The sequence below is a fragment of the Amblyomma mixtum genome, chromosome 2, assembly GCF_055824585.1.
Source record: "Amblyomma mixtum isolate Tamu chromosome 2, ASM5582458v1, whole genome shotgun sequence".
Taxonomy (NCBI): Eukaryota; Metazoa; Arthropoda; class Arachnida; order Ixodida; family Ixodidae; genus Amblyomma; species Amblyomma mixtum.
The window spans coordinates 273,072,096-273,086,284 of NC_143013.1; the positions used below are offsets into that span (position 1 = coordinate 273,072,096).

Genomic DNA, 14,189 nt, shown 5'->3' on the forward strand with positions numbered 1-14,189 from the left:
ACTTCCTATTTCTGAGTCCACACCTTTGCTCTGCTGATAGCATTATCGCCGCAGCGACTGAAGTTTGTAACTATTTCCGAGTTGGTAGATGCATTTACCTAAAGTCGCTTTCTGTGGAGTGAAGCGTTAAATTCCTCAATAATTCTTAGCATTAATGTTTTCTCTGCTAGTTACTTAGCATGTCGCTTAGCAAACACACTTCCTAACTATTACTTAAATCCAGTCAAAACCAGTCAACCAAAATCAGGGCTCGCAGACAGTGCGATTAACAAAGCACCCATTTATTGTGCATTATACAAAAACACGTACTTGGTCGCTGTCCCAGCTTGGCGACTGATTGCCATTCTTTTCTATAGACTTTTTTCGCCCTAGAACAAAGGGAAGGGTGAGTATCCCCGCAAGCGCGGAGCAGCCAGACACAAATTAAGGCTACACGTGCGACCAACAGCTTTGAATGTTCGTTGCGCAGACTTTTCTGGAAGACGCTTTCAGAAAGTACTTCGCTTGAAGCGGCTTCAATCTAAGCGAATAAAGGTACAACGCAATGAAACTCTGCTAAGAATCTAAATCCCTCATGAGTGCTCACGGAAGTCGTTTAGACAGCTTTTTTCTTTTTTTGGAATGCCCAAAACTCGATCTCATTTAGGCCTTTCCTTCACTTAAAGTTTTGCTTAAATTTTTCCTTGCGTGCGGTAATTGTTTTTGTCTGGTTTTTCAGCCAGCATAATATAGTCTCTGGGAAAGTAGTCCTCGCGAAGGATTTCACGCCCGAATCTTGCTATATTCCCCCCCGCACTCGCGCAAGGTTTCCGGGGTCTCGGCTCTTCAAAGGCCACAAACGCTGCTTCCTCAAATCGTGCCTCCGGCTTTCAATTGCATCTGCAACCCCGTCGGGCGCGGTCGATAACCAGCTTCCTTCCTCTGAAGAACCTGTTGTGCGTCGTAGCCAGGAATAGAAGTGAGAGAAAAAAAAATCCGAGCGCGTGCTTCAAAGTGGAGGCAGAGAAAGCAGAGCAAAAACAAAAAAACAACAACAAACAAGCCGGTCAAGGAACGGCGTGATGTCTGCTGCGATTTAGTATAACTGCGATCAGGCTGCGTGCGAGGATTATGACTTATTTGTCGCCTCGCTCTTCGAGACCATTTGTTTTTGTTGAAACACTGTGAACTCGGGTCGCCTTCTTTGATCTACAAGGAACAAGTCCAAGCTGCCTGAGCCGTGTTAGACACAAAAAATATTGACGCATTAGATAGCGCAGAAATTAAACTGGCCCCTGCGAAATGTGGGTGACCCTTCAAAGGAAGTGTTGTCGACTTCGGTAGATTTTCCTGTTTGATGTCTGGTGTGCAAAAACACGCCTGTTTTCAGCCCGTATCAAAATAGTGCAACTGGAAATCGCTGCTAGCGCATTCCTTTGCAGCTCCCTGGGAACTCTCTTAACTGTGCGCCGAACTTGCTTGCTTTGCTTTAAACTTTCAGTACACTTCCTCATTTGTTTTTTGCACATAGCATGTCGAGCTCTTGAGGTAGCCTTGAAACAAAAAAATACGATATACAAAGCGCCATCTTCTAGGTTCCAGAGCAGATACGCTTGCGTCCAAAGGTAGCTGGAAATTGAGAAAGTAAGCTCTTCAGTTCACGGCAGCGTCCGCTAACGTAGCAGCGAGGGCTGGAAAAAAAAAAGTATCATAGGAACTGCAGGCGCTCATTAGGCGGTGAAAAAGCCAGCATAAAATGAACTGCTGCCGCATTTTGCTTGTTTCTAAGACAAGTGCCGTTTAAAAAGGGCTTGTGCTATTCTTAATAAACACCTCGCTCGCGCAAACTGAAGGCCTGTACGTGTGCGAACTAAATCCCACTTACGACCGCATATCCTATGAGGCCTGAAGCCTTCTTGTTCACCTGTCGTAAGAAAATTGAAGGCTGTACTCAAAACAGTGACAAAGCCACCGCGACTCGTAATGTCACCACTATTGCTTGAGACAGCAGAATAACCGCGGTGGCTGACGGCCACAGCGATGAATGACTTCTGACACACATTCGTGGATACCGCTGGTTATGAACAAGCGCACACTCTCACGTGTCATTCTTCCGCTTTAGCACATAAATCACTCGATGCCCACAAAGCACTTGCCTCGGACAACCAGCACGACTTAAGCGCTGGAAGCCGAAAGCTGGCGTCACAGTTAAACCACAGTCGAAGACACGCTGGTATTCACCAGAAAATTAGACCCTTGCGCTCTTCGACACAAACGAGTCTAATGAAAGAAGCACTGCGGGACATCACAGGTTGAACACAGTGCATGACTGCAACTGGACTCGTTAAGGGAAAGCACTCACTGACGCAGTCACTGCAGCGAAGAAGCTGCGGATTTTGCGTTCTTCGATTGTTCACGCTAAGAGTCCAAACTCTGCGTCGGCAAACGCACAGCACAGCGTCGTCCAGCCGTTGACGATGTCGGCGGAGCTTGGGTCAAAGACGAGCGACAGAGAAAGCAGCGGCGGCGAGCAGCAGCGGGACAGCAGCGGGCCAGCGAGGCGCGACCACTCAACTGGTGGCGTGGGACGTGGAGTTTGCAAAGAGCAGCGGGTAGAGCAGTTGGTGTCCCATGTCCCACGTGTAGATGGCGCCGTCACTCGGGTTGTAGCTCACCATGGAGGTGTTGCGGAACGGGTTGCTGAAGTTCATCGCCATCTCGAGGGCCACTTCCTCGTAGAGGTCAAAGGCGAACGCGATGCGTGTGGTAGCCTCGCTGACGCTGTTCACCGCATACAGGATGCCGCACACGATGAACATCTCGCCCACGGTCCGGTGGTCGAGCGTGAGGTTCCACACACGCTCGGCCATCATGGCACGCTCGTGGAACTTGACGACGAGTGTGTTGTTGGTGCTGCTGCTGGCATAGATGACCCAGAGGCCATTCTCATCGGCCAGAATGTCCATGGCATTGTGCTGCGTCGCGTACAGCAGTCGCCCGCTGGAGAAGTCGCGTGCCAGGGATAGCGCGGCTGTCGACTTGTTGCCCAGGTCGAAGCGCACTATGCTGTCGGTGTTCTCGTGGTGGTAGAATAGCGAGTTATTGTACACCACCTGCGCGTTGCCCCGGAAAGCGTACGGTAGCGAGTAGCGTCGGGCGAAGTGCCCGTCCACGTACTCCAGCAACGAGGTGCGATCACCGTCCAGTGTCACCCAGAAGCGGCTGGAGTCGAAGGCGCGCTTGAACGAGTCCCGCATCCATGAGCCCCATGATGCGTTGTTGTGGCGGAACAGCACGGGTTTGCCCACCTTGACCAGGTAGCGCCGCTTCGCGCGGCACTCTGCGCTCGCCCCATGTAAGAGAGGGAGATGAGGAAGAGTTCAACGACGACTCATTAGATACAATAGAGACCCACTGCTGGGGTTCGGTAAATCAGAACTAGCATTAAAAGATTAGTGTAACGTAGAGTCGAGACACGTTGTGCATAAAAACGAACTGGCGCGAGAAAGCGAGGACATTATAATACAGGACTGGCGCCAACAGGACAAGCGCCACAACAAGCGGCATTACTGTCTTGTGGCAGGTTCCGGTCCTGTCACGCATATCTTGTCGTTGCTTTCTCGCACCAGTTCGCTTTTATGCAGAACGTGTCTCGAGACTACCAACTACCTGTAACAAAAGTCTTGCGGCGTCTTAATTAGTGCGTTAGTTGTCATCTTTGCGCTCCTGGTTCGTTAATTTGACGAAGCACATTTCATCCTCCTTACATGTTGTCAGCCCATCAACTACTATTCTCAAGTTGTCTGAAACAATAGAGTGGAAGAAAAAAAATCGTGAAACCATAACACTTTTTGGTGGCAACGATCATCACATTTCATGTTGTGTGACGAATGTGACTTGCAATGTCACATTCTTCACACAACAATGACGGAACTTTATGTTCCTAACGGTTTTCTGTTCCCAACGTTTTTTTCTGCTGCTGGCATTATACAACTCATGTAATGGCACTTAGCAGTCCTATATCCCGTTTACGTGCAAAAATTTATGTAAGAGCGCATCTAAATTATTTTTGCGTTAAACCCTGATCAAAACGTATGAGTGTGCCCGCGAATCACTAATGCAACGGAGCGAACAACCCTGTTCGCGCACAACAATTATGCGCTGACTCAGCGGCACTGCCGCAGTGTGGCTTGAATTTAAAGAAGATTACCAATATTTTATGAAAGTTGTTGGGGTGAAGCTTGACACATCAAATCATATTGCACCGCAATCAAGAAATCCCATATACTTAAGAAGTATGCTGCGAAGACTTCGGCTTAGGTCTTGACTGCACATTTCAATCGATACGCCGTTATACTTCCGAAGGAGTCGGCAATGTACCCCTCGCGTCTACATTAGTACGCACGTTCGGCAGGCGAAATTTAGACGATGCTACCAACGTTGCATCCTTCATTTATGCGTTATCATCGCCAGCATGACGTTACCAACGTTTATTCCAGGTATTTATCACAATTATCAATATTTAAAAGAAGAGAATACGCATGATGATGTAAATAATTCTTCACCTGTGTCGCGTGGTTTCAACGGAAGCCAGTGGGACCGATTGTAGACGGTGTCAATGCTTTCAACGTTGAAGAGGCCAGGTTTGCTTGCTGTAGAAAGAACGAAGTGCAAGCAGGAGAATGAGGAAAAAAAAAGGATGACTGTTCAATGACAGGACCAAAGTAGAATAACAGCTTCCGTTAGCCTGCTTGCAGACTCTATTTCGCTTGCCGAGATATGGCCCCAAAAATCTTGATCATACATACACTTGCCGATGCTGCTTCTAAGATGCTGAGAGACTAGTTCAGCTGGATTACACTGTTAAGACAAAGGTCGGAGAATTCACGCGTTAACTACTATCTGACACACGCACAGCGCTTTCGTACTAAATGGAGGTAGTAAAAGTAGAACTTGTGAAAGTCGCTACTTTAAGAAGCTAGTGAAGAACACTGCAGTCGAGATCAAAACTATAGTAGTATTCAACAAGAAAATTGCACAAATGTTCACAAATGTTCCTTGATTTTAGAACGGTGTGCTGGCTGGCTTGTTGAAGCGTACACACTGGGGAAAAAATGCTGTATACTCAATGCGACGACGTTACCAGCACCCCTGAGAACTACCAAGGTGTGCTGGTCGTAAATCACACACTTTGGCATGGACATGCTGCGCATTACGCCCACAGCTTTTGGAAGGAGACGACATCAAATAGCCTTACCGGGCACGAACCAATGTACAGAATGCAATAAAAGTACATATCAGAAAGATTCACAAAAGCGGCGATAAAACCTTTCACTGCCTTTTACACTCCTTCAATCTGCCGCTCAGTACTGGCTAGTGGCCCTTACCGTTGAGCTATGATGACAACCTTGATTATGAAGTGTCATGAAGTAGTAAAGACCGAACGACACTTGCAGAAATTTTAATGACAAAACCATTTTTCCGCACAACAGCCGGCGTCAATTATCATCTGCGCCTTTATTTCAGGGTTTAAGAAACGACAACTAAACAGGTACTCACTAGCGATCATAGGTATGTAAAAATGTGGGAAGGGCCTGCTTTTACTAACTACATTGAAGAGAGTAGTAAATATTTAGTAACATATTAGAAAAATACAGTAAGAGTTTTTACCTGCTGCACTTACTATATTTTTACAAACTTCCTTTTTTTAAGAATGCAGATGAACTGCTGTGTCCGCAAGCATTTTCCGCACACATCTCACATGGCCGTTGTAGGGCGCAATGAACATTTCGAAAAATTAGGGACAGTGCATATTTGGAGCCATAAATACACTATCAGCATGTAGCGCTGCCTTACAAAACCGTCTGTCTTCCTTGCTCCAGCCACTCTGCGAAGGGAATGAGTAAGTTGAATGTTGAGAGCCCAACTCTAAATACAGTGAAACAAAACATGAGAATAGTAAGCCCGCTTCTCAATCCTAGCTACCATATCAGTCAAGTTCCCGTGCACTCGTACGTAAGCACGCAAGCAGAGGCAGTGAATTCGAGGGAGCGATTCTAAGAATCTATTCGAGCCTTCTCCGTTCTCTTTTGGCCCTTCCATATCGGTCAGCGCAGATAAACGCGTTAGTTTTCAGAACATTTCGATTAAGCTCTCATCACTGACTAGGAACAGTTTGCTGAGGAGATTCCCAATGTCTCTGAGAAGCGACGCATCTATTGCTAGCTGACAGTGTTGCATGCGGTAGCAGCCACAGTAAACGCACCTTTCCTCATTGGCGAGCATTCGTGCGTCGATGGGCAGTCTGGACACACCGGGCATTCGGCCTCGACCACGCGGGGAGGCGGCGCTGTAAGCAGATATTAGAGAAAATTACTGGTGACGCTGTTGCTACGATTGTAGACAACCAAAAGCGTGCTCCTTGAGAGCCATAAATGATTCACTAGAACGAATACTGCACGCTCCTTGGTGCATATTTCACGCACTTAGATGACGGTAATGCACCGATACACATTCACCGTTTACAGAAAGCAGGAAAAAAGCTTGCTGCTACACTCATCTCCAAGTATCAGTGTTCGACAGAAAAAAATGAATCTTTCATTGGCCACAGCCAAGTATTGATGAATTTAAAGCTGCATATCTAATCCCATTGAACTTTAAACTAAAGAGTGCCACAGTTTAACATCGAATAGATCGTTTGAAGCAAGCTGTTTTCCCATATAACTACTGTAACGCGGTGCTTCTGCACCGCGTAATGTGACAACAGCTTAGAGTTACTCTGGTTGCTGCGAGATCATATAAGGCAAGAACAGAGATTTCCCCCTTCCAACGGGGCGGAGGAACATCCAGCATGGCGGAAAACGGCGCGGATGTATTCATAAAATGATCAATGAACTAAAGGTGAAGCTCTTCTGTGCCAAAAACACATACAAGCGGTCTCTTGAAAACAACAGATGTATGTAAGCGAACTGCTTAATTTTCTCCGTATATTCTTGCTTCCCGCATGGGCAAAGTATGACCTAAAAGAACTTACCATGTCCGTAGAGGGTATAACTAGTTTCCTCCGATGCTGGCGGCATTTTAGATGGGTCCAGTTCTGAAAAGTAAAAAGAAGAAAATAAAATGCTTCTCCTTGCGCTGGGGTTCACCATCTTTTAGCATTGTTAAGTTGCAAAACTCTGAAGCATTCACTGTCGCTATTAATCAAAATTTTAGCCAGAAAAAGAACGACTGCAGCCGACATGCACAGTCATTTTGACTGTATGCAGTTCATTGGCATTTAACACGAAGGCTACGTATGCATGGGTGCGAAATGTAACGACCGCAGATTTTGAAGAAATTGGTCGTGAGCCAGTTTACCATATGGATCTTGAAAACGTTAAAATTTGCTAATTATTGCCCTCAAAATTGACCACAGTTTTAAAAATGTCATGTACTGAATGAGTTGTGAGCTTCAAAAAAAAAAGACCGGTTATCAGTGAACGAAAGACGCAGTAATTGTCTCACTTCTTGGTGGACACCTCAACCGCGCCGTGAGGAAGGGCAGGAAAGTGGGAGGGAAAGGAGAAAGAGAGAAATAGGTGCTGTGGAGGTCTCCGGAATAATTTCGACCACCTGGGGATCTTTAACGTGTACCGACATCGCAGAGCTGCACACGGGCGCTTTCTGTGTTTCGGCCCCATCGAAACGCGGACACAGAGGCCGGGTTCGAACCTGGGTACTCCAGGTCATTAACCGGGTTGTAAAGGCAACCAGAGGAAAACAAAGTCGGTTAACGGGAAGGTAAGGCAAGGAAAAAAGAAATGAAACGGAACGAAAGGAACGGTAACGAAAGGAAAAGAAAGGCAAGAAAAGGATAAGAGAATGCGATGCAAGAAATATAAAGGAAATACTATATTCAATGTTTCAGTTAAGTGCAAGCCAATGATTGATTCAGGCTACCGAATAAACATATGCAAGTGCGTTAGATGTTATTGGCAGCATCAAATACAACAAGGACTACCTCTTACTTCCGGAGCACCAAAAGGAGACGGAAAGGTGTGGCTTCAAAAGCATAGTTGCTTGAAATCAGGCAAGAGAGGAAGTACAGGTGCACCCGCCGCGGTGGCTCAGTGGTAAGGCGCTCGTCTACCGAGCCGGAGTACCCGGGTTCGAACCCGACCGTGGCGGCCGTGTTTCGGTGGAGGTGAAACGCAAGAGGCGCCCGTGTTCAGTGCGATGTCAGTGCACGTTAAAGATCCCCAGGTGGTCGAAATTATTCCGGAGACCTCCACTACGTCATCTGTTTCTCTCTTTCTTCTTTCACTTCCACCTTCCTCTCTTCCCTTACGGCGTGGTTCCGGTGTCCGCCGAGATATGTGAGACAGTTACTGCGCCATTTCCTTTCCTCAAAAACCAATTTACTAATATACTAAGTACAGGTGCGAGTAGGTGGTCCATCGTGTGGGAACCACGCTGAACGTAGACAAGAGACACTGCAAGGACGATGACAGACGTTCGCGTTTCCTCTGTCGACGTCCTTGAAGTGTCTCTTCTCTATGTCCAGCGTGGTTCCCACACGTTGAAATCAGGTACACAGTCACAACTAATGAGAACAGATAAAAAGGGCTAAGCACATCCAATTAACTAAAAATTCTTTGATACCCTCCTCCGTATTCTTCCAATTATTTCTCGTTAAACTTTCTGGTCCTGTGAATGAACAGGATCCGGAGGTGGAAACATCGGAGCCACTTGACTGCAGTTAGGTGGAAAGTTGAGGGAGTTAAATCGGATTCATGGTGAAGGTAGCGCGAAAGACAACGATGAAAGGAAGAAGCAAGACATGACACGAGCGCTACGAGCAACATGAGTGAATGGCCGACTGAAAAGCATGAAAAATTGCTCTCACGATCAAAACCTTCATACCTGACGGACACTGCCAATAATGTAAAGGTTCTAGCCCACTTTATGAGCAAGCATAAATTTTAGCAACGCAAAAGGAGCCACTTTCACGCGAGATTACCGAGGATTTTTGCATTTCTAAGCAGGGACAACCTTATGTAAGCCCACCATGAAATAGGGCTTGTTTCTTGCATTGCTTCTTCCTTTCGTCCTCGTCTTTCGCTCTACGTTCACTTGACTGCCCTCTCAGTCTTCAACCGCAACATCTCACAACCCTGTTAAGAAGCGCTGGTAACTGTATTCATAGCCCGAACAGGTCCATGACATCGTCGGTTAATGTTCGAAGTTAGCTGGTACAGTGAAAATTGACGCTGCTGACCTCATCTGTATGGTCATTCAGAATAGTCGTTAGGACGTCTGACCAATAGGTTAACGTATGCATGACTGAAGCTATGAGCCCAGTTGCCGGCGCTTGTCGACGGGACAGTGAGATTTCGTGGCTGAATCCTGAGAGGGGAGTCAAGTGGCACCGAGATTTCGATCTGCGGATCCGGCCCACTGACAATATATGAGTGCTTACGGTGCTGAACAAAGAGGAATACAGAAGAAGGCGAAGTGGGCATCATAAAGAATTTTTCATTTGTAGAATGGGCAGTCTTCGTTACCTAATACGTACATGTTCCTTTAGCGAACCGCACAGCTTTATGAACAGTGCTGTTACAACTAGCGAGCACTTCTGTATAAAAAGTGGTCACTCAATGAACGAATGAAAAAGGAAGGAAGGAAGGAAGGAAGGAAGGAAGGAAGGAAGGAAGGAAGGAAGGAAGGAAGGAAGGAAGGAAGGAAGGAAGGAAGGAAGGAACGAAGGAAGGGAGGAAGGAAGGGAGGGAGGGAGGGAGGGAGGGAAGGAGGGAGGGAGGGAAGGAGGGAGGGAAGGAGGGAGGGAGGGAGGGAGGGAAGGAGGGAGGGAGGGAGTGAGGGAGGGAGGGAGGGAAGGAGGGAGGGAAGGAAGGAGGGAAGGAGGGAGGGAAGGAGGGAGGAAAGGAAGGAAGGAAGGAGGGTGTTGACATTCAGTCCGTCCACTGATCAACTACTCCGCCCTCAGACCAATGGATCGATCAATTCATTAATTATTAATCAAACAAAAGATCAACCATTATGACATTCATTCAGTTGTTTTGTGTCGAGTGCCAGCTAAATATCTTAAGAGTGTATCGCGCATCCCCGTATGGTGCACTACGCACGGAAGACTGTGAGCACTCCGGTGGCATGGCCCCGGGCGTTGCGGCTGTCGCACTTGTACATGCCGAAATCCTGCGGCAGCACGGGCTCGATGCGCAGCAGCATGCGGCTGGCATAGGGGCCGGCCTCCTCCTCGCGGAGCGTGTGTCGTGCTCCTGGCTGCACCGGCGTACCCTGGTCACCAAACAGCCACGCGTTCAGGGCCCGGGGGTAAGCCTCCACCATGCACTCGAGCAGCGCTGTAGAACCGTTGCTCGCGCCCACGGCCCAGTTGTGGATCTTGATCAACGGAGGGACTGCAAAGGACATCGGGGCTGAGGTCGGTATATACGCTCTGCACCCGTGTAATGAATGCATGCCGTGTCCCTCGGCACAATCTATCACACTGTGAAACGTTGAAATTTATTTAGCTCAAAAGTCGCTATTTACCAGGTTTCCAACTACAAAATTTCCACACACGGAGAGCGCGCGAGCTGCGTTCTCTTTATATCACCAGTGACACCGACCGTGGGCTCAGGGTTTTATACAGCTTGTCTCTGAGGGTCCACAGACTACACTGCACCATCGTTTCGTATACGAGTGACCGCATTTCACTGTGCGCTTCGTGCACTCTGAAGCGGAAAAGAGTCTTCCCAGCTACGTGCGTCGCGCGCGATGCAGCGCAACACTGCGAGTCAGCGCTTTTTTCCGCCTGTGAGAACGTCGCCTCTGCCAGGGAAGAGGCCGCACAGGGAAACGCGATGCCATGTAAGCGAAATGATAGGGCAAAACACTCCGTTCAGGCTGAGAAACGTCCTATGCTCAACCCACAGGCGAGCGGCCAGTGTCGCTGACGCACTGCGCAGCATTATATGTAGAGTGCCTCGATGGAAGCGGTTGACCGCTATAGACAAATGTGCAGACGTCCTGACGTCAGAGTCAGAGCAGCGAGCGTATTCCATGTTTCCTTCGTTTTGGAGTGGGCGCTGACGCAGCTAACATTGTGTGAATGCAGAAACAACATCAAATGCGAGTCAAGGAACTTGTGTGTGAAAACACGCCCTAATTTCGCTTAGACATTGAAGGCAATTTGGTTAAAAAAAAGTTTTCTTGATTGTGCCAAGATTACGGGATGAACTTATAGTTCTCTATGCCACGTGGAATGACAGCTTCCACGCGGTCTGTTTTCTCACTGTCCTAGCAGCATGAACACCTCGCCGTGGTTTAGGACTGACGGGTACAGCTCCCATTATTGCCATTGGGGCGGGGCTAGGAGCTAGTATTTTGTTTATGTCCTAGTTATTTTTTGTAGATCTTTTCTTTGTCTTTTCTTTTGTCAAATGTGCGCATTGGGGCACTTGGCAGGTGGATTAGCGAAAAAACATACGAATAAGCTCGTGAGAACGGTTTTATTTCCGGAGTTCAGGAGCCGCCTGCATCGGTTAGCTTCTTTTTTTTTTTTCTGGTGATGGTGATGGACTGTGCTAAAGCTGAGACTCCTCTCTTGTATATTCTTGCTGAGTGACGTCAGTTGAAGCCTTAACTAAAGCAAGACGTTAGGTGCAGAGCGTCCTGTTCATGTCCATAGGAAGGACGGTGGTTATTTCAGGAACCCCGCGAACGTTTCCATGGCAACGGGGAAATGCAAGGAACAGCACTCACACGTGACCTCCAGGACGACCTTCTTCATGGCTGGTGGAGGCACACCGTTGGAGGCGATGCACACGTACGAGCCCATGTGGTCACGCGTCGTCCGGCTCACGTTGAACGTGTCGCCCTCAAGCGAGGTAACTGCAGGCACAAGGTCAATTCGACTCAATTTCCTAAAACTCGTACTCTAGCCACCCTCACTTAAGTATCACCTCAGGTTGTGAGGTTTATGACAACCAGATGTTGAAGTTGACCTTGTGTGAAGCCAAAATCTCAAGAGATTGGCAAATTCGGGTTCTGAGGTGCACACCCTTTTTAGTCTTAATATGACCATTCACAACTGCAGGGCTGTCTAACCCTCGGGAAATCGCAGATATTTTGTGGAGCGTACTAAACGTGTGAACTTTTTTCTTTGGTATAAGGGGAAGTAGGCTAAGACTCTCGCGCAAACACAGATATTTTTTTAGTGCAAAATCTGCATGACCGTTCATCGTTAAAAATGGTGGTCTAGTGTGAGAAAGCATTTTATGTTGAACCAGTTGCATGAAATTCAGTGCTGTTGAGGTTCGAGCAAAGCTAGGTGTCCGTGTCTCAAATCTCATTACAATTCAATAACCTGCTCTTTGAAATATATGAAGAAGGAGGCGCGCTCTGGTATGTGCATCTAATGTACTGCACAGCACTGGTGAATTCATCAGCACCATGAAAATTTCATGGTTTCAAATATATTCGAATGTCCGCATGCAGCTTAGGAATAAACAGCGTAGGACTTCGCGGAAACTCTTTTTGGCACCGGTACCACAGTAACGTGAAGATATATGTTTTGAGTTTAAAATTCGATAACCGTATCAATGCGACAGGCGTTTTTCTTTTTATTAGTCGTGTCACACCTTGATGTGCTTCTATAGAAACGACTTTCTCTGAGGCGAATTTCAAGTCCATGCTCCCTCGAAAGTTCCCGTTTTGCACTTCTATACGAAGTTCAAATTCTATTTCGTTCCCAGTGACACGTTCGATGTGCGTCGCGAATGCAGCAGTGAGTTGAATTTAAAGCAGGCCCGTTCTCCATTGCTGCTCTGTGCCGGTCTCTACCTTGGATATCGTTCGAAGTGGTTCCCTTCGCGTCGCCGCGAAAATGTCTATTTTCTCCTCCCGAAGAACGCGTTGCCTTCGGAGGAAAGCCGAGAAACCTAATAAAGGCAGCAGACGGAACAACGAATGCAGTGGACTCGAAACTGAGAATCGATCCATTAAGCCAAGTTCGGCTCCTTTGACCTTTGCGTTAGACCGACATGTACGTTCGGCTTCTAAAAGGAACCTGTTCTTGTTTCGGGCGCTGCGATCCATCACTCCGGGTACAATGAGGCTGAGTGCGCAAGAACCCAAATCCCAAACGTACGTTCGCTGTCTGCGCGGATTTCAGCTTTTTTCTTCATGAAGAACGGCGATTGATCCCGGATCTTGCCAGGAACCGGCACTGTGTTCGAACACTGTTAGGTGGCTCTACAATGCAGTGCAGCTGCTTAGAGACCTATCGATCTGTTCAGCGCACTGCCAGTTTCCGGGGAACCTAGCAGTCGTCCACATAGTCTTCCCGAAAGCGCAAGACATCCGTATAGCGCCATTTTGTAGGCTACATTGCCTGTAAAAGAACTGCCTGACGCCTTTGGAGAAGAAGGTTGGTCAGTGTCGGCGCAATGTGCTGAGCTCTATGCACCTTCCATCATTATTTGCAAACACTTCTGATTTATGTGAAAATACTTTGGGCAAGGAGACATTCACCGTTCACTGCAGTGTATAAATAAATTATGCGCAAGCCGTGCTATTTTCGCGAAAATAGAGGCTGTTGCGTAGGTCAGGACTAGATACGAAGCGGAAATTCAGTCTGCAGGAGAGTAGTGTTCCAGCTCGTAGTCTTTTTATCACTCCAAAAAGCTCTAGTGTCTTCGGATTCACAAAGAGTGGTAGTATTTTAAAATAGTTAAACCGAGTAGACCTGCGAAAGAATGTGTTTAGCCTGGTTGGACCTATGCTGGGGCGTCCGCATGTCAGGCGACCATATGAAGCGATATTAGCAACCCAGACGTGGCAATATTTATTTTATTTCAAAATGGGCTGCTGCTATGCTATGTTTGACCAAGGTCATCCTCCCACTGGGTGCAGCTGGTACAACGCTTCTCCGAACTAACCCCAGCTTACCCGAGTTACTCCGAGGTTTCATACAAGATTCTTCGTATGGACCGTGTTAGAGCTTGAGCACTACATCTCATCTATTGCAACTGATTTAGTTTCGCCCCTTTGCCATTGGCGGATTATGTATACGTAGTGTAAGACGGCGTTTAAGATCGCATTCCTATGCAAAATGTCAGACGCACTGAGCTTGAATATCCATGCCTCCCGATATGCGGCGGAATCCCTCATAAATACCGGCGCCCTTCGGCATGATCTCTTCCGTCAAT

The 14,189-nt window shown here is 47.5% G+C and overlaps 1 protein-coding gene across 1 annotated transcript in view; it reads right to left on the minus strand.

The window, feature by feature from the left end:
• Positions 1-337: 337 nt before the first annotated feature.
• LOC149364035 (uncharacterized) overlaps positions 338-14,189 on the minus strand; it is a 120,488-nt gene continuing 106,636 nt past the window's right edge. Inside the window, exons 9-14 of the mRNA XM_089570017.1 lie at positions 11,743-11,871; positions 10,104-10,397; positions 7,013-7,075; positions 6,245-6,328; positions 4,545-4,631; positions 338-3,319 (exon numbers count right to left, since the gene is read on the minus strand). Coding sequence (XP_089426143.1) covers positions 2,550-3,319; positions 4,545-4,631; positions 6,245-6,328; positions 7,013-7,075; positions 10,104-10,397; positions 11,743-11,871 — 1,427 coding nt within the window. The 3' untranslated portion in view covers positions 338-2,549. The remainder of the gene's footprint in view (positions 3,320-4,544; positions 4,632-6,244; positions 6,329-7,012; positions 7,076-10,103; positions 10,398-11,742; positions 11,872-14,189) is intronic.